General features: G+C 41.6%; 1 protein-coding gene across 1 annotated transcript in view; it reads left to right on the forward strand.

Moving 5' to 3' along the window:
• Positions 1–21,024, forward strand: part of IRF4 (interferon regulatory factor 4) — a 76,532-nt gene that overhangs the window by 30,361 nt on the left and 25,147 nt on the right. The window contains 2 exon segments of the mRNA XM_083857012.1: positions 4,924–4,998; positions 6,515–6,686. Coding sequence (XP_083713138.1) covers positions 4,924–4,998; positions 6,515–6,686 — 247 coding nt within the window.

Raw genomic sequence — 21,024 nt, forward strand, 5'->3', positions numbered from 1 at the left:
AGGTCTGTAATGAGAAGGTAGATAGCTAACTGCCTTCATCGTGGACTGTAGGAGCATCTGTGGATGGCAGGGAGAAGGAACTCTGCAGACCTGAGATACTCTAGAAACACATGGTTTTATTGCAAGAGTTGTGGGTAAAGAGGGCCTGCCTTCAGCCACCAGTCTCGGCTGAAGCAAAGCCCCAAAGAGAGAGGAGGAGAGAGAGAGAGAGAGAGAGGGTATGAGGTAAGGGAGGTAAAAGAGCTAAGAGGGGTAAGAGAGGTAAGAAGAGAGCAGGGGTCAGAGTGATAAGAGTGGTAAGAGAGGTAAGAGAGAGAGCGAGGGCCTTATTACAATACATTGTATCTTCTTTTGTGTTGAATATTCTAATTTACAATGACCAACCGGCGCGAGATACAGAACCTACAAACGTTGCATGCAACCTATGAGAACTACTATAATACCATGTCATCTTATATTCTAAACTCTAAGACTACTTTTCTTATCTACCTTTTCCTTGATACCTTGGCAGAGTGGAGAGGGGCTGCATTCTTTGGTCTTTTTGTTCTTTTGACCTTCAACCTATTTATAGCTGATCACTGTCTTCCTGCTTGCCATGGTCACATCTCAAATCTGGCCTTCATTTCTATTTCACTCACAGGTTATACATCTCCACTATTTCTTACCAGGCAATCATATCCGCAAATCCTTCCTGTCCCATCTTTCCCAACAAAGGACAACTTCCATGACCTTAATATTTAGAATAAAAATAAATAAAAAAATATCCTTTGGGGAAGGAAAGCTAATATGAGATTAGAGGAAAACATTCACATGTCATTAATTGTTCATTGGTATTTTGAGGTGTGTAGCATTTTTAACAATGTTTTCTAAATCTGCTTCCTTCGTTAAAAGAGATCAGTTGGGAATGGAAAGAGAAAGGATGGCATTTGTGATGAACAATAATCCATGTACAATTCCCTCACTCTTAAATATCAAGGAGTTATATTGAAAAAGCAGCTCCTGTGCTTGAGCTGTCTGGCTCAGTACCAAGGCTCTTAAGGCTTCCGTAAGAAGATAGAATATTTGCATGAGTATTGTTTCTGTTACGCTGCAGGCATCTAAGATACTTGCTTTGGTATCAGGTGGTTGCACGCAAACGTCATTACTTCTAATACTGATACATTCTATCACTTAAAATAAAACTTGATGAGTAACTGATTTTTTTTTCTTTGGCTTTGTACAGTCCAGGCCTTCAAGTAAAATCAAATCATGATGCTCACAAATAGCACCATTGCTTGCTTTGCACATGCAGTCTTCTGAAAGCAAGGGGAAGTTGTCTTTGTTCAGCCTGTGAGGACTGGGTGCAGTCTTATCTAGGAGTGGTTAACCATACTGCCTGTCCCCACTGAGGAGGGAGGGATAGCTAGGGAACAGGAAAGGGAGTTGGTCCCTCTGCAGCATTTTTGTGTGTCTACCCTCTTCTTCTGAACGAGGGATTCTGCTGGTGTCAGGGAGAAATATAACCTAACCAAGCAGTGCCTTGTATTGCAGGTCCTTGTGCTCTCTCAGCAATCTCTTAGCTCTCTCTCAGGCACAAGTGATGGGGTGCACACTGCTCTATTGTCTGTTTCCCAACAGCAAGAACCAACTGGAAGCCTTTTACCCACTGAATTTTGGGACTGTGAGCTCTTAATGCACCTCAGCTCAGTTTTTCTGAAGGAAACCTCTGGTTTCTTGTGTGTATAATGCACATTTACTCCTAGAAAACTTGTTTAGTGGAGTTCTTTTTCTCAGAGGGATGAGTTTCCAGGGAAATACAGCAGGGATTCCCCTGTTAGCATGTGGGTGTTCACTAAAGTGTCTCAAAAGCTTTATTTTACTCCCCTGTTCTGCCCCTAGCAAGCATAGGAAGAAAGCAATTGCTTTTCAGACTCAAGGTACTTCCTAGATGCTAAATCAATGTTTTCCCTGGTCTGTGAGAATTTTACCTTGGGCCAGTAACTGCTCCAGAAATGTCATCTTCTATAGAACTCATCATTAAAAAGGTATTTCTATAGAAATAAAATCTTCCCTTCCTGCCCTGTTCCAGTTAATTGTCTTTGGCTGTGTGTTTCTAAGGAATTAACCTTCAACAATCAGGTGGTTAGTGGTGACTATACAGAAGCCAGATGACCTATTAAGAGGAGAAAATTTGGGTAGATTGCTGGTTTTTTTTTACACCACCAAAGGAAAGAAACATCGAGATGCTTCATCCTATCTGATTTGGGTGCTGTCTTTTTAACCTTTATAAATATTAGTAGAAGTCCAACTAGCAACCAATGAAAATACAGCTCTGGGATCATAACTCTACTCTTGGTCTAGTTTTGAATTAGGCAGCGTGCTAATGCATAAGTTTAGATAACTTTTACAACATCCTGGTAGGGGCGTTGTACTAGTGGTGGTTCTTCCTGTGGTGTTTTCCCACTATAAAGATGATGCAGTTCAGGACCCAGCTTTCAGCTGGGAGATGTAAAAGCCAGATATCGTGTAATAAATTGTCCTGAAGTCCAACAAATGGGCTGCAAATCAACACATTTGTCAAGTGCTTTCCTGTTAGAGATGATAGTAAACTGTTTTGTGGTTAATGTAAGACTCACCATTCTTCTTTGTGTCTGGCACTTGCCACACAGCTAACTGGTCCTCAATCTTAGTTTTCATCTAAACATGATTTTACTATAACTTTGAGAGTGAGTTTAGGCAACTGTGTCTGCTGGCTCCAGAGGAGACCCTGATGCTGTAGGGTTGTGGAGGAGTACATACCTTGTTTTCTGTGGCTTGAGGTGAGGACAGGCTGGAGTGCTGTAGAGCAACACTAATTCTAGATGTGACTATTTCTCTTCTCATTTTCATGACTGCCTGTAAACACACTTGAAAGCACATCAGCAGACTGAGCATCAGCAGTGAGGAAGGGTGAAGAAAACTGGGTGAATGGAGTTCAAGATGTTTAGTACCTTGCAAAGGTGTTATGTGCAGTCACAGATATTTTTCAAACCAGTGTTGGAAGTGTCTTACCAAAATTTGTGTGAGACCATTGAAACGAATTCACTGATGCATGAAGCCGCCCTCCTGGCCAGATTTTCTAGAGAGAAAGAGAAAAGATGAGAAGATGAGATTGTCAATACAGACCTAAGCAAGCTGCATCTGAGTGAATAGTTTAATCTCAGCTAAGCTCTTCATTGTGCAATATCAAAGCCTCTTGCACACATAGCCAGAGATCTCTTCTGTCCTCTTAAGTTTGTTTATGTGAAACCTCTTGTGCTCCCCTGGCAGACCATGATTTGTCACTCAGCCAGTGACAGTGGGGTTGGTGTGACAGTCCAGTCTGAGCACACATGCATTTGTAAGGCTTTGTCTTCACTTATCCCACATACTTCATCACCTCCTTGAGAAACATAAACTCCTAAGTTGACCTGCTATCCTAAAGCTTGGGATTGCATTGTGCCTTGAGATATTCCAAATAAACTGCTTAGGTCTTCTCTAGCTGTGTTTTCCATGCTATATCCAGTGATGCAGGAACTGCATTGGAGAGGGAGTCCTGGGCTTTGGGATCTTCTTTTCATTTATTCCAGTTAGATATCGTTGCCTTTGCAAGTTCTGCAGGCAGTGACACTCTGTTGCATCAGTGTTGTCCTTCAGGTCAGGAGTGTTTACAGCATCAGCAGCTGCACTGTTAGGCAGGAAGGGAAGCTTCCTTTTATGTGGGTATTCCTGATTTTTGTGTGGCTGCTGGTGCTGGGCTGAGGTTTTTTTCTTTTACCCTTGTGGTGTAATATTCACCCAGAAAGGGGAAACATCTTGAATACAGGACGTTGTGTTTCATGGGTGTTGAGCGCAATGTGCTTTCAGGTTTGCCCTTGCCAACAGACCTGTAATGACTGCCCCCTAAGAACCTCTTTCCTCTGCCCGTGTTGCCCACATTACTACTACTCCTGAGTTTGAATTGCAGGAGCACTCAAGGGCCACAGTGCACTCCAGCTCTGTTGAACTAAGAGCTGCTGCTTGCAACTGCGATAAACTGCAGGCAGTGCCAAAGGCTTCGGAGTCGGAAAGGAGGGGTGGGCAACTTGGAACTGGGATGCAGAGAGGCAATGCTGCATAGTCACTCACATGATGACAACTGCCCACTTGCTATCCTCCACTATGCCCCATTTAAAATGAAAGGGGCATGTGTAAAGGATAATGAGATTAGAAACCCTAAACTTTGCAAACAGAGTCTTCTCTACATTTTCTGCTCTGCTGCTTTAAAAAGGGTGGGTTGTAGGTTGCCCCTGAGTATGGGCAGATGGAGTACTGCTGTCTGAAAGGAGAAGACTAGAAAAAACTGAAGAAAACAGGGCTTGAATCTTGAATTGAGCATTTTTTCATAGCAGAGACAAAACCGAGTAATTTCACATAGCCAAGCAGAAGGTCTTAATGTTTAGAAACGCCCTATTGCATGACTTGAAGGAGGAGGTAAAGTTAAGCATAAGTTTGGGTAGCAGGTAGTGTCTCTTTGTGAGAGACATTATGTTTGGAGAATTGCTCATGTAATTGTGCTGAGTTCCATCTGACATCTGAGCACACAAGGACGTGTGAGGTCAAGTCACTGCTTTAAAGAATAATCAAACACAAACTGAAATATAATCAAACACAAACCGAAATATAAACTTGACAGTCATTAGAATAAAGTTTATCACACTGTAGTACCTAAAATACCAGTTTCTTACTCGGATAGAGTAGAATAACTTATGCCAGTGAGTTTTGTGTTTCATTGGCAGACAGTAACTTTTACTTTGTGGGCCCTGTATTCAGTTCTAAATTCTAGAAACAGTGTGAGGTGAGCTTTCGGATATATTTCTCTCTTTCTAAGTAGTGATTTTACTAAATACAGCACTTTCTTTATCCCCCTTCTGCTTTTGTTTTCAGAGCAAGGCATTTCAGAGAGAGCATCAAATTTATCCATGAGTGCCGGCTCGCAGGTGAAGGCTGCTTAGTTCACTGGTATGTATACTGCTTGCTAAAAAAAAATCTTTTTAAGAATTTCTCTACCTTGATTTGGATGTTGATAATTGTAATAAATTAGTGGTCATCTCCCCTCTGTAGCAAAATCCTCTTGGACTGAGTTGTCCCCCTTTATTCAAAAGCTCCAGAAGATTTGCAAATGCTATTAAAGCCTTATGCTAGGACTTTTGAGTCTCTGGGGTGGACAGCTGCTTGGAGATGAAAGGAGCCCATGAAATTATTCTTCACCTTCTCTTAGAAAACATTTTTGTAGGATTGATTTGACTAGGAGTGTGTTGGCTGGAGACATATTATTTATTTCCCATAATTTTAATCACTGTATTTGTAAATATCTTTTCCATAATCCTCATAATTTGATTAGTTTCTCTAACAGCTGTTTTGGTGACTTCAGAGTTTAAAAAACATGTCTGAACAGAAATTGATTTTTTCCCCTCTTTCTTTTCTTTAAACTGCTGAAGCATTCAAATGTTGCATTTGTTAATAGCAAGACCCTGATTGGAGAGATGCTTCTGGGACTGTAAAGAATAGAAAAGGAAATCCCACCCTGGGTTTTTTCTTGCTCTCTGCTATTGGTTGTGATCTTTGTGCTATATGTCCAAGGGACATATCTGAGTCTATATCTGGAATCAGAGTCATCTCGTGATTTGAACACTGGACTTGTACATAGGCCCTGAGCATAAACCCTCACTTTGCTATTGACTCATGACAGGGCTGTACGTGAGCCATTTGGTCAGTCTTGGTGTATGGAAAACAGGAATAAGTAGTCTGAATACTGATAGAGTTTTAAAAAACATTTATTTAAATTTGTGAAGTATTTCAGAAACATAAAATTATGAAAGAGTCTGGTAACTCTTTACTGTGGTAAATATAACTAAACACGTTCTTTATATTCTCAATAAAAATAATTCTGAATTTGTCCAGTGTTGTCCAGCCAGGCATAATGAATCATTCTTACTCTATCCCAGCTTTTCATCTGGGGAAACTGGAGTCCTGAGAGTTTAAGCTGCACAATGCAGTGGATAGCAAAAAGAGGAACTCAAGCAACCAGACATGTACCTCTTATTGGTTCAGTTAAAGTTCATTTTGGCCCCATGAAATTGCAGCCTTTATTCATGGTGGAGGGAAAACAGTCTTATTTCACTGCTCTGAGCTATAGAAAAAGAAGAAAGAAAGTGTGTAACTTCTGCCTTTTTAAAACTCAAATCTAACTTAGAATGTGTGCACTGTCCCCTGCTTTCGTGACTACTTCATGCTTATTTCTTGTTTTTCAGTCTCATATGAATTACCATTCAAACCCTACTTTCTTGATCATGTAGATTTTTTTCTGCTGCGTTTGAAAAAGCAGCACCAAAACCATTTAATTCAAATATTATAATATTTCTTACTCATGGCAGGCAACACAGCAATGTGCTGTGATGTTGAGAAGCGATGTTTTCAGCTGTGACAGGTGAAATACAGCACTGCTTTAGTGTATTGCACCCTCTTTTCCATGCAGCCTTGCAGGTGTCTCCAGGAGTGTCACCCTGGTGGTTGCCTACATCATGACCATCACAGACTTTGGCTGGGAAGATGCGCTGTCCGTTGTCCGCGCGGCGAGATCCTGCGCCAATCCAAACATGGGCTTCCAGAGACAGCTACAGGAATTCGAAAAACATGATGTTGATCAGGTAAATGAACTACAAAAAAGAGCTGTGAAACACAACTCCAAGTCAGATCATGGATTGCTTCTCATTATTTTGGGGTCTGTCTGTGGTGTGGTTTATCTGACTCCCTGTTTTTGCTTTGAGGGAATGGCTTCAGCCTGCTCCACAAAGGAGATACAGGTAGATCTGAAGGTATCAGGGAGTGCTGGGTTGGGAGAAGGGATTAAGCACACTATCTAAACACCTCCTACCCAACTGTGCTTCCTGTGAGCTAAGACACAGTTCAAGATTAACACCTTTAGAAGGGTAAAAGGTAAAGGGTGAGTTCTCAGAACACAGCAAAAGGGCCAGCCTATAACTAACTACCAGTTCCATAAAAGTAGTGGGTTTCTCCCCAACAGGTTCATTTGAAATAGTAAGCAGGAAAGAAATCATCATCACAAATCTTCCTGTCCAGGGGTTAAACTAAGTCCTCATTATGATTTGTGTGTTGTGACCCCACTCCCACCTCCTGTGGGATATATTTCCTAATATATCCTAGATTATAGAATATATCCTAAGATTTAATAAATTTTCTGATGTTTAGGGAAGCCTCAGATCTGACTCTTTTTTTTTGTTCTTATTAGCCTTTGAAGGTTTTGTAGGACTAGGAGAATCAACAAAAGAGTAGGACTGCCAAAGGGATTTCATAAAACAAAAATTAATTTCTAACTCCAAAAAAACCCCATTCTATGCAACAGACCTGCTCCCTGTGAGTGGTTGGTGACTTCCACTTATGTTACCAACCTACTGTGGCCATCCCTTCCATTTTCCATTGCTCGGCATGTTGTTGTTGCGTGGGCTTTTTTGTCTATGGTGCTTATTAAAAACAACAACAGAGGCAAACCAAAGTCAGAAAGCAAAATACATGAGACAAAGGATATTGTTTTTTTTTTTTAATCCCATCCCATCCCTGTCATTCTGCTGCAGAAAGCTCAGTGTTTAGAAACTACCATTTGTTTTGCATGATGCTGTTAGCAACTGTAAATATTTGTGTTTTTTTAATATTTAACTGAGTGTTTCCTGGGTTGTTTGGAACTGGTGTAAATGGCAGAATAACTGATTTTTAAGAGACAAAAGTCAGAGAGGGACTTTCCAGACTTGTCTCCTTCCTCCCTTACAGTCATTTCTACTCTAATTGGTTTGGTCTAACAGCAATGACAATTAAGGCTGTATGCAAATAGCCTGATAAAGACAGTAACGTCTCTCTTTTTTCATCCACCATGGACTGTGCATTCTGTCTTTATTCACTGAGGGGGAGGCAGTAGGTTGCAAAAAGAAGTATCCACCTGTATTCATTGGCTGGGCTGTAGTTTCTTACTGTCTCTTAAGAGCAACCACATCCTTAGCAGGTGTCTGTTTACACACCTGATTTCAGTGGAATGATGCCATCTGCCAAGGGCGTGAACTTTTTTCAGATTTCAGCAGCATTTGGTGTTTTGCTGTGCCACTAAAGGGTGGTGGTATCCTGTGGGCTCTCTGGAATGCTGTCCTCTAGATCTTGGTCCTACAGGATGAGGTTTAGTCACTAAGGTCACGACACAGTTTGCACCTGTTCCAAACTTCCACATGGCAGTTTGATGCTTCAGATTTGCCTGAGGACCTCTTTAAGGAATGGGAGGAAGTATCTATGTTGAGGTCTTGTCTCCTAGTGACCTAATAAATGATCTTTATGGATCAAGCTGTTCATGGGCCTCAAACAGAATGAAGCTATGAAGGTTGAGGTTTGGAAAATTAATATTACCCCCACTGGGACACAACAGGTGGAATCTGTGTCTACTAGCTGCTTCTGCAGGTAAGCTCAAGAAAATTGTAAAGAACTGGACAGTTCCTCATCTGGAATTGTACTCAGCTGGACTGAAATTCTCCAACAGGCAAAGATGTGTCAGATTTGAGTGGATAGAAAAAGTAAATATGTGAATTTTCCACTCTTTCCTATGAGACAGGGTTATCTGTTGGCAGGTCCAAATCAAGGAAAAGGAGTGGGGGATTTATTCATTATGTACTTATGGAGCATACAGGTATCTTGTGGTAAAAAATGTGGGTTTAAAATGAGATCTCATGACAAAAGAATTCATTTGTGTGATCCAACACAAAGATACTGCCTCAGCCTCTGAAAGCACCTGAGCTGAAAGTTGCTGCAATGGAACTTGGAACACCTGAGGAAATGACCAGGGGAAAGGTCCCAGCATTATTGCCCTGCCGTTGCTTGATTCTTTCCTCATCATTTATATCTGGTTACTTTCAAAGCAGGTTACAGGGCTGGACTGACCATCAGCTGAGCCTGGTACATATGTTACCAGGTACCATATTCAGTCATTCATATCAGTAACATATGGGGTCCTATTCTACAGCTTGTAAAACTTGTGGACTATTTCTTCCTGGAAGATACTTCTTAGTATATCCACACTGCATTTTTTACCACTGGTGTTTGTGGGCTCAAGATAAAAAACCTTTAAGAGTGGTTCACTTTCTGATTTCAATCTTCTTCGAGCCTATTGTGACTTGAGCAAGTTGGCTGATCGTATTGGCTTCCAAGCTGATTCCTCTTATTGCTTGTGTATGCAGCAGGAACAAGATTTTAAGTTCAGGATGTCCTTTCCCAGCAGGTGTTCCTGTTCCACAGATGTGTCATTTCAGGAGATGTAAGGGTTCTCAGTGATTTCAAATATGTGTTCCTGTGCTGTGCATTCTTGTGCTGCTGTTGAAGGACATGCAATATTTGGAGTGCTTTTCTTTAAACTGTGTATGATCTTAAAGGTTATTGAAATTCTGTAGGACAGGAAGAATTACTTCTCCATCAATTTCATGTTACCGTTTCATCATTTTGTATACGTATTTTTAATTTCTGCAGTTCAGGCAGTGGCTGAAAGAAGAATATGGGGAAAACTCTTCTCAGGATCTGCAAGAAGCCAAAAATCTTCTGAGCAAATACAAAGAGCAGGCAGAGTTGCATCAGACTACTGGAGGAAGGCAGTGGAATAACAACTTCTCATCTGTGCCATCACTCTCATACAGCAACTACACAACAGAGACCTAATTGCAAGAGGTCAATTTTTTTTCTTTGTACTTTTGCAAAACATCTTGCCATGTTTTCCATCCCATCTTCAAGACTTTCAGCAGTAAACCGTGCAAACTGTTGATTTATAGAAAGCTTCTTGACGACATTATGTGTGCGTGTGTATGAGTGTGTTTCACACAGTTTTGTAATTCGGGCAGGATCAAGCTCTGTTTGTGCCCAGAGACAGGATCCAGTTACTGTGGCTGAGGCAATTTGTCTGCCAGCCACAGCTATATCCCCTTCTGCCCACATTGCCTGGCATTTACTGTGAGGTTAGCTCAACTAACTAACTCCTCTTGTTGTAGGCTAGCAAAGGGCTTGGAGAGATGAAGTCTGGTGATTCAAGCTGTGGCAGTTTGGCATCTCTGCACTCTTAGTGTGGCAAAGGTGTTACTGCACCTGAAGAAGGGAACTCAAGTCTGTGTCTCTGCTGCTCCTGTTCACAGTCCATTGGCGAGTAATAGCATGGAGGTGGGCGTGAACTTGAATGCTAGATCAGGTGAGACAGGGGCCCAAGTATCTTTCCCCCAGCAGTGGCATCTAGGAGAGAAGTGGGACAGACAGCTCTGAGTAATAAGACCTTCAACCGCCACAGTTGTCTTTGCTTCAGTGCCCATGAGACTGAGCTGTCGGCAGAGCTGCCACAGACCAAGAGCACCCAGGCTATTACCACAGCTCAGCTGATGTGCAGTGATTTAAGCCATGGTCCCTTGACTGTGCATCTGGTCTCCCAACATAAGCTTTTCTGGAGAATAGTTGATCATGTCTCCAGAGCCGCTGAACTTCATTCCCCATGGAACACGTGCCTCTTCAGCACACGCCCCTGCGCGCACGATAACGTGTCTCCAAAGAGTGGGCTCGGTGTGAGTGCGAGCACCTGTTTCTTTGCTTGTGCTGTGGTTTGCTCTTTGACTTCAGCTACCTCAAAAATGCTGTTCTTGTCATTGTGGTTGTAAATGCAACCTGGAAAATTGCCTTGTGTAATCTTAATCTAACACTGAGTGAAGTAAGTGGGTGCGTGTGTGTGCGAGAGTGTGCGTGTGCATGTATATTTCACAAATGTCTGTATTTGAGAAGTTTATTGTTTTCTTTTAAAATTGCCCACATTTCTCACTGGTTTAAAGATTGAGTTGTTGGAATTCAACTGTCCTGCCATTTAAACACCACTATGTATTTTGCTGTGATCAGATTTATAGGAATGCATTTGTACAATATATTTTAAACTAGGTTGAAACTAGGGGCCATACTCTGCTCTTGGTAATGTTGTATGTTTCTGGAATGGAGCCATTGCCTGACTCAAGCGGCTTGTGAGAGTGTAACTTCAAACATGTCAGTAGGGATGCTGGGCAATGTATTGATTTCTGATGGTGTAATGTGGGGTGACCCTGATGCCAAGATCATGATGTCTTGTCTTTGACTTGGAGGATGGAAGGCCCACTTTTCTTGAAGATTATAGAAAATTAAAAATACCCCAAACAGCCATAATAGAAAACTAAAGCCAAACCCTTAATTTGTTCAAGTGTGGTGTATGTCATGCTAAAAGCTGAGCACTGAGTGAGAAGCAATCAGCATACTAAATAGACTGTTGTGTCTCTTTCAATTTCTTCAGTACTCTGGCCTCCCATTCCTGCACAAGATTCCTCCATGTGTGAATTCCTGCTTACAGGTGACAGTGAGTTCTTTGGATGGAAGCAAGGCTTTTGGGTCAAGTAAACTCTGGCTGTTAATATCTGTTGTTAAGTATCTTAAAAAAAATATGTTATGGCTTGTGAAATATGGGTCATGCATATCAATAATTTCCTAAAAGGAAAAAAGGGAATGGGGCAGAAGTGACCTATCCATTTTATCTGAGGTCAAGTCTGCATCAGGGTTCTCATTGCACTACATGCTTTAGGTGTACTGAGCATGATGAGAGCAGGATAGTCATATCTTTGTTGCAGTACGGGATGTTGCTGGATTTGGGAAAAGTGCTGGAACTGACTTTGTTTTCAAGCTTGCAGCTAAATGAACCACTGCCTGTTTGGTATATCTAGCAGTTGCTCTGTGACTGTCAGGTAAGAGACGGATTTAGCTGTTTCTGAAGATGTTGATCTGCAAATAATTGCCTGCTTAACAGTTCCAGCCCAGCAGTGTCCACGTTGGCAGTCCCTTCTGTGCTCTGAGAGTAGATGTGATAATTGGAAAATGTTTTCCTCGGTAACAGGGTCTGGACACACATTCAGGATGCGGGTCCATTTGTTCAACCCTCTACTCATGGTATGATATGTAGGGCAGCACCAGCCCATCTCTGAAGGGCAGCTTTGTCAGAAGTATTCTGCCTATGGTCTTGCAGGTATCTAGCCAGTCCATCCTGTAGCTGGCTGCCAACACTGTGTATCCTGTAACACTCCTGGCATCTTGTCCTTTCAGTAGGAATGCTGTGGGTGCTGATAAGTTGGCAGTTCTTTTGCTGTTCTGACACATACAAGGCAGAATGGGAAATACCTGTTAATTTTCATGTGTCCAAGATTAATCTGCACTGTTTTTTTTTAAATAGTTTGGTTATCTCCAAAGAGTCAGTCCCCTGAACAGGATTTTTTTTGGAACTGAGTTTGGTGTTAGGGCCATATAGCTACATCACTGTGTGTTATGCTGCAGCTCCAAAGCAGATACAGGGTAAGCTGGGAAGACGGAGGGAATGCCGTATTGTCAGTGAGTGGAAGTGCTTCTCTCTTTTGGAAAGGCAGAGGGGGTGTTTTCTGCAGACTCCACCTTCAACACCTTGTGTAGTGGTCTGTGTGCACTGCATACTGCAGGTAAGAGCAGTATGAGAGCAACTGCAGTCTAAGAAAACTTGAGTCTGGTTTATCCATGTAGAGAGCAGAATGATGGTTTCCTCCCTAATTACCACAGGTGCAGTAGAGAGAGCTACAGCTCTCACCTTTAGCCTTTTAGAGAGGGAGAGGAGCTAACGCATACTGAGAATGTGACATGATTTGTCTTCCAACCAGCCTTTCAGTGGCAATTTGTAGGACTTTCCAGCTATCTGGAACATGACTAGACCCAGTTCACCTCTTAGTAGTTGGCCTTTGTAGTGTAGATGATGCATTCAGTTATTTTGTTTCTGTACTTTAAAACACTGTCCTCATTTTGATGTTCACTGGAAAATGTATAAAGTTTATAACACCTTATTGGATATCCAGATTTGAAATGTATAATCGATTTTTTTTGGGCTAAACTTGATATCCACGTGTGATTATAAGCAAATGTCTAGTGTTATAGAATGTAGGTAATGGGTAAATGCATTAATAGTATTTATTACTCTGTTTTTTAACCTGGAAAAAGTTGCTTCCTTACATTTTGTGGTTGAGTGGGAAGATACGGCAAATCATATCTGTTTTTTAAAAGGGATAATAACTTTGGTTGCTATAATGGCCACCACCTATGAAGATGTCACTGAAAAATTATAGCAATTATTCCACTAGATTAAAAACTCTAAATCTGGTAAGCTTCTTGATTCTCTGTCTTCCTCTTCCTGGGCATCTTAGCGAAGCCTTGATTGCTTTTTCCAAATGTTTGTATTTAATACGTTCTACGATTTTTTTATAAATAAAATTAAATGTTAACACCTGATCTGCTTTTGTATTTCTTGAAATCAATAATGGTGTCCAGAAGGCTTCTTGCTGTTTGTATCCCTGCAGGTACAGTAAGAGTACAAGACTAACTCATTTTGGTGTTTAGATTACTTTTTTTCCCCTGCACACAGACTTCTTGAAACTTCCCCACTCTTCACTGAGTTCTATCAGGTGAGTTCAAGAATCTTCAGCACAAGCACCTCTTGATAGTCTCCCAAGAGGATCTTGCATGTTACTGTCTTACTGATTGTTGCTGGCCCATCATTGCAACGGGCTATGTGGTGAATCCAGCATTTTTATTACTTTGAAATGCCTTCTTTTCCACAGCACACCCAGTTAGGGCTTAATCAGCTGTAAAACTTACCTGGTTTTCAGGCTGACAGTGATCAAGGCTCTCAGTAGTGGTCTGTCAGAGGAAGCTGATGTAAGTGGCAGATGAGTCTCAGGGGAAAACATTAAAAAACTTACAGTGTAAGGGAGGAAATGCCCTGTTCAAATTCCCACAGATAACTCACTGAATTTCTGGTTTGACACTACCTCTACTAAGAGAGTATTTCTGACATTTGGGCAATCGGGAAAAAAAAAATCCAAACCTAAAGCAAAAACCCCACGAACCTGAAAGTATAATCAGTCAGTTTATAGCCAGATCTCATGGCCACTTCAGTCACTGCTGAAGGCTGAGCTGCTTTTGCAGTGGGACTCCCTTATGAAGGCAGAATTAGATGCTCAGGCACAGTGAGTTTTGAGTCGTCTCTTTTTTCCCTCTCCTTCCTCTCCCGCACTTGTTACTTTATATACTATTGGGAATGTGTGGATGGTGATTCCTAAGGAATCTTGGGCATTCAACTAATCAGTAATATCCTCTACTAGAATAGAGTAGATGTGTCTGTAGATTGCTCTGAAGGTGATAACTGCACCTTGTTCAAATACATTTCACAATACATAATACATTATTCATCTTCAGTGTAAAGGGGATGGCTCAGATGTTATTATTGTGTGTTTCAGTCCTCTTCATGTCTTTCTATGAAGAGACTTTAAATTCAATACAGCCTGCTATGTGACACTTGAATTAGTAGTGTGATTATCTTCTTTCTCCCATCTGTTATCCAGAGCAGTGTCTTAGATATATGTGCTACAACACTGATGAGACAGAAAAAATGTTTAAAGTATAATCCCTTCTGATCTAGGGAAACCTCCTAAGTTGGAGAGAAGGCTTCTCCTCTGCCTAAAGGAAAGCAGCAGTTTCCAAATGAAAAATGCTTTACTGCCTAATCTTCCTTTTGATCACTTAGTACTTTTCAAGGGTAATTTTTAACCAGATCACATGCAAAAATTGTGCTGGAACTGTGGTGCTGTATTGCTGTTCCTGACTGTGTATTTCGTTCCCTTCAGTGTTACATGGAACTGCTGTGAGTTCTGGAAAGTGGCAGTTTTGATCTGATTCCTGGAGTCCTGTCCCACCGTACTGTCTGCTGAGGGAAGTAGAGGGCAAACCTGCATGTCCTTAGACGTGCCTATAACCTGATAAGGAGTTTTGTCTTTGTCAGCAAATTATCTGAGAGTCCTTCCACCTCCTCAAGAAGATTGCATTGGCAGAGGGAATATGATGATGGTCTGTAGAAAGTACTAGCATGAGGAAGACGATGTTGCACTCTGCAGTGTTTCTGTAGATACCCCTGGAGACACAAGGCACGTGACAGAAACAGCTAATTTCACACTTTGTTCCCAGCAGAGCTTTAAATGTGGGTCTTGTTTTCCATGTGGCCCAGCTCCTGTGCTTAACTATTTCACTGCTACATTTAGCTGTTCTCTCCAATATTATTATTCTCCCCTCGGCCAAGGAACAAATTCTTCTTTATATATTTGAATGTGTGCTTTGCTCTAGTGAATTATGCCAACTGCGGTTTACCAAAACTGAGTAGCTTGTGAGTAGCAAGGTGACTTCCTGTAGTTTTCCATGTAGTTTCTAGTGTAAATATTAGGAATGGGCATTAATGAAGTGTGAGCAAGAGGTGTCCTTTTGCCATTGAGCAGCTGCATAGCTCAGTCCTGAGACTGAGCTGCTGTAGGAGACTTGGTTCTGCTCATGTAAGCCAAACACATCTGCAGTGAACTGGGACTAAAACTCACTTGCAGACAGCCTCAAAAAGTGGGATTTTCAGTCAGACTTGAGCCTAGTTTCCATTTTAGATGAGACAATTATGAATGTGCAGGTTTGTATCCTCCATTATTTATTGAACTATAAATAGAGAGATCAGAACCAAGACATTGAAGCTGCATGAAGTGTGAAGTGTTCTTAGGTTGTTTGCTTGATTGGTCATTATTCATACAGGCATAGGCAAAGCAGTGTTAGACCTGGGAGGAGACATTTACAAATTGACTCTTTGAAAGTTTGAGTTCTGATTCTCCTTTTTCCTTTCTTTCTCTGGAAGTGAGTTTTTATTTAATTAGTCAGTGGATAATACAGCAAATGGGATTTTTGTTTCAATGTATTGCATTTCTTCCCCTCCTTCCATCCTTTTACTTTTCTCTGTGTGGATTTGTATGTTTGTTTTTGTTTTGTTTTGTTTTTTAATAATTAGTATTTATCCCAGACCTCTGAAGTCAGGGTAAGTGCCAGTGTGTTGTGGCTTGCAAACAATTTGTTTCCTGTAAGTATGTGTTTATATAAATAAATGATCTTGTTATAAGGTTGCTGATTTAATTAATTGTATTAACAAGTACACTTTGGCTGTCTGTGTATCTGTCCTGTGATGGTTGGGATGGTTTTCTCCAAAGCCTGATGTGCCTTCTGTTGGATGTTGTCATCTGTGGCCTTCTGGCTCTTGTACAGCACTGGATGCTTTGGATAAGTAACACTGATCCATGGCAGTGTTGAGCCTGTCACTAGAAACATTAAAAAGGGATATTTTATTTCTGATTTGTATGCCAGAAAGCAATGTTCATTGGTGGACCAGCATCCTGTGCAGGTTACTACTGATTGCAAACATTTTACATGAATCTCTCCCTTCTATTTTACAAGAAGATGGGACTTTGTTGAAAGTTTCTAAGTAGGGAAAACTCTGTCTTGTGTTTAGAGAAAGTATATGTTGAAGGTGTCAGAATTAGGGCTGTGTATATGCATGCTCACTCCATATTTTTCCAAGGGCTGCATTTTGGAAGTTAAGTCTGCAGCATGTGACTTTCCCAGCAGAACAGCTTATGAAGTCCCACAATGTCTCAAAAGAAGAAAAAGAAGAAGAAACAAACAAAAAATTCATATTTTTGCACATATTTTTTCGGAAGCTGTGCAAGTGTACCTCTGTCATTTCTCAGCTGGGTAAGGCATAATTGTGGAGGATGAATGGGAAAAGGTATAACCACCAGTGGATATTAATGTAATACAATAATTCATTTAATTCATTGGAAGTGCACTCTAGACTCTGCTGTCACTGAACGAGTCTTATATACTTCACAATATTTTCTTTTGTTTTAGACTTGACCTACATTTCCCTGGGTTGGTCACCATGCATCAGTGTTTCCCTTGGGAGATCTCACATATTTCTAGCTGGACTTCTCTCCCTTAGAATTATACCTCCCTGATAATGCACAAATTGCAGAAATGGCATAGACAGGGTTGCAAGAGCACCAGTATTGCAGTAAGACAGGCTGCGAGTTTCCATAGTCCTTTTTGAAACAAAGGACTTGTGGTTTTGACTTACCAAGAAGGCATACTGAGTCTGTCACCTTTGTTCAGTCCATAAAATGCTGGACTGGGCAGCATTTGGGATTCTGTTACCAGATCTACCATTTGTTGTGTGATTATGCAAGTTGTTTCAGTCTGATTTGCTTCATTTTCCCAGTAAAATGGGGAAGCAGCTACAACTTTCCCTCGTACAGCTTTGAGATGCCCCCACTGAAAAGCACTGCGTCAGTGTTGGTTGTGTATTGTCAAATGAGGTATCTGCCCTCCATCTCAGGGGTGCTAAAATATGTTTGTAACAGAGATCCTGGAGCAGGGCAAGGAGCTGTGGGGGTGTCAACACCTTCATCCCACCTGCATATGAAGGTACACAGGATGGTGGTTGGATGTAGATGGGAGAAAATTTGGGATCTTACTCCCCCAGGAACCATTTGCTGTATTTCAACCTGAACAATGAAGTGCAGCTGTCATAATTTGTATATGAGAAAAAAAATGGAGTGAAGAGAAAGAGGCCCAGAGCAGTTCTGGTTGTGACTGTTGTAGATGAAATTAATCCCTCTGGTGCATCAGTTGGACATAAAATCACAGGTGAAAATTAAACAGTTGGGATACGGAATGTGCTTGTGATTTCAAGATTGATGGGGAGAGTGGTGGGCAGCAGGCAGTGGAGGAATAGCAAATGGCAAAAAATTAAAGCATTGGAATAGCTAAGGGTAACATGGTTACAGCTTGTGATGCATGTGCTGATATGTTCCATGTACTCCAGGAAAAAGTCTGCAGGATTAAAAAGAAGGAGGGATTCTCCACAGTACTTTGGATATATGGCTGTGGTAATAGAAAAAAAAAAAAAAAGTGTTGTCCTGATTTTCTTGTTCTGGAAAGAAAGTGCATATGGTGAATACATCTAATAAAGGCTGTTCTGGCAGATGAGAACTGGAAGAAGAACAAAATCAGTGTCTCCCTGGCCAAGCTGCTGCTGCTACTTTTGGACTGCTTCATGGAAGACGTGAATTTGATTCATTTCCAAAGACAGCTTGGAAACTCCAGGCAGCAGAGGAAGGGACTCCCCCTTGATTTAGCTGTTTTTCTCTGAATGCATTTCACTCTGTGAAATGCCATCAGTGCCACCTCTCTGGTAATTCCTGAGGGAAGGTTAGGGTGTGGGGACTCAGGCTGAGTGATCAGGGAGCCCCAGTGGCTTGAGACACATGGAACTTCATGCAGGGTTGGGGAACTTGCAGTGCCTGCTGTGGGCACCTCAGTTGAAAAAGAAAACCTTAAATTTCCAGCCAGAGTAGATGCAAACTGTGTATTGGAGAAGCCCCTGTCTTTCTACTGATGGCCAAAGTCTCTTTGCCCTCTCCAGGGTTGCCCTGGAGCACTAAGCTGGGTAATTAGGATCCTATTAGTCCCTCCAGGCTTTCCTCCCACTGAATGGAGGTGGTTGCTGGCCTCTGTTCTGATCACTTGTTCAAGAAAGCTGAACAGTTTAATCCATTTTTAATTGGAAGCATGTATATTAGGGTGATTAGAAACTAATAGATTATTTACCTAGCTGAAAATAACTCATACGAGGACCAGGCTGTGGAAATAGCAGAGGTAAGAGTAGGGAGAGCATGGTTTGGGGAGTGCTCTGAGAGTGATTTGCTAACTCTGATGGGAAACAATAAAGGGGAGGAAGAGACGGTAATCGGTGAATCAATCTGCACAGCTCATTTAAAAATACCCCCTTTTTTGTGGCTTTGGTTACAAGAATGTTTTGTGGGCTATAGAAGAAAGGCATTAGTAGCTGTTTTAAACAAGCCATATTCTAATTTAATATTTCATGAAGTACTGTGAACCTCTGAGCAAGAGAAATTCCACCTATCTGCTTGGTGGGGGAGAAGGAGGGTAGATGGGCAGTGGATATTTTAAACAAGAAGTTGCAATTAAAGCAAGAAGGAATCTTTGTAAATAGTGCTAGGCTGCAGCTACTTTTTTTGAAAAGGGATGGAATGACACATTAGAAACCCCATTTCAACAGAAGATGCCAAGATGATGCCTGAAGGAAGTACTCGACAATGCAGTTGTGTGAAATGGCCGTATTCTCCAGGGAGATGGTAATAAATAGGGTCATGTCTCCATCACTTAGAGTGAAACCTGTGCAGTGAGAAGGGTTGCCAGCTGTGCATCCCAGCTGGTTCTGTGCTTCCACATGGTATTCCCTGGCTTGCCAGAGGGTTGATGAGCTGGGACAGGCCATGCCATGGTTTACTGGAAGGCTGCATGAGCCACACCCCAGGGAGCTGGGAGCTGATTGTGCACCGGGGACACTGAGCTGGTTCAGTTTGGGAGAGGATTAGCCTGACCACCTGCAGGGGAAGCTTTAAACATTTGAGTGCAACCCTAAGATAAGCCTTTAATGCACATTTTCAGAAGTCAACAATGCTTTTGGCAGTTTTGCTTTTTGGCCATCCTTCAAAGGAGAGTGATCAATATTCGTGGTCTGTCGCATGTTGTTGCAGCTTTATGGAACTGCAGCTTCACATTTCAGGGATGACTTTAGCCAGGCCCTGCAGGTACAAGGTCACTCCTGGAGCAGAGTCATAGCAGTTGCAAAAGGAAGACCTCTGACATGATATACCTTCCCTTCCACCTGTCAGTAAAAACTAGACGTGGGAAGAGATTATAAAGATCCCCCCTAGAGGGACATAATTTATTTATTTAGACATGATGACTGATAGAGTATAGCCCAAAATTAAGGTTTCAAAAGATCCTCCAGCAAGGTGGTGTATCCTGACATCTGATAGTAGGAATAAAGAACAACAGAGTAGTTTGTGTTATGCAGGTATCTGCTGTGATCATCTTTGAATGTAACACATAACATTTAGTAGAAGAAAAAAGCTCGTAGTCTTTGTAGGACTTTTGGTTGTCATCAAATTTCTCTTTTTCCTACAGTCTTCTAGAGCTTTGCATCAGTGCCTCTCAGTTTCTGTCATTGTTGGTGTGTTGGGCAGCCATGGTGCACATTTGTTAAGCCCTGGAGGTGAACAGTCATAACAGATAAGCTGATCTTAAGGAGGTTTGTAGTTCTCTAGCTTAGTGAAGGTAAAGAGAATAGCATAATGATGTTTTTAGAGAAAAGCCAAGTCAGACTTTGGTTTTGGTCTATTGATTTCCTGCTGCTTTTTCACAAGGGAAAAACTACAAGAAAATAGTGGTACTTGTGGGAACTGGAAGGAAAAATTGGAGGAACTTTCGGGAACTCTAAGTTTCCTGAGAAAGGCACAGTGAGGTAAAGGTTTTGTCCTGGGATTACTGAGGGGGCAGAAAAGATGGCTAATATTGCATGTAATCAGAAAGGTGAAAGAAAAAGGACACTTACTTGGATAATTTCATTGACTATTGTATCTCAGCATACCAAAAAGCCTCCCCAGAATCCAATAATGAAAACATGACCAAACTGATGGTTCTAGCTTAGAGTGAATACACAAACTAGCTGCCAGTGAGCTGCACTTGACAAGCCAATGGTTAAGGCACCATTCCAATATTGTGGAGCAGGAATTTGAGGAAGGGACATGAATGCATTGGTAGAGAATATTGGGCCCAATGCTGTTCAATATTCTCATAAGTGATCTGAATGATGAGATCAAGGATACCCTGATGAAATTTGGTGCTGATGCCAAACTGAGAGGGGAAATGGACACTTTGGAAGGGAGTGGCACCCTGTTGAATAGATTGAAAGAGCAAGTGAATAAGAACCTTATGAAGGACAAATGTAATATCTTGTACCTTGGAAAACAATCTAGGACTGTATCACAGATTGGCGTTTACCCAGACCCGGGGTTGGACAAACAGCTTGAGAAAAGAAGACTCAGAGAGGACTTTATCACCATGTCCCAGTATTTATAGGGTAGCTACAAAGAAGATGGAGACTCCCTTTTAAGAGGGTCATGGGGAAAAGATGAGGGGTAGTGGGTATAGGTT

The sequence above is a fragment of the Zosterops lateralis genome, assembly GCF_965231275.1.
Source record: "Zosterops lateralis genome assembly, chromosome: 1".
Taxonomy (NCBI): Eukaryota; Metazoa; Chordata; class Aves; order Passeriformes; family Zosteropidae; genus Zosterops; species Zosterops lateralis.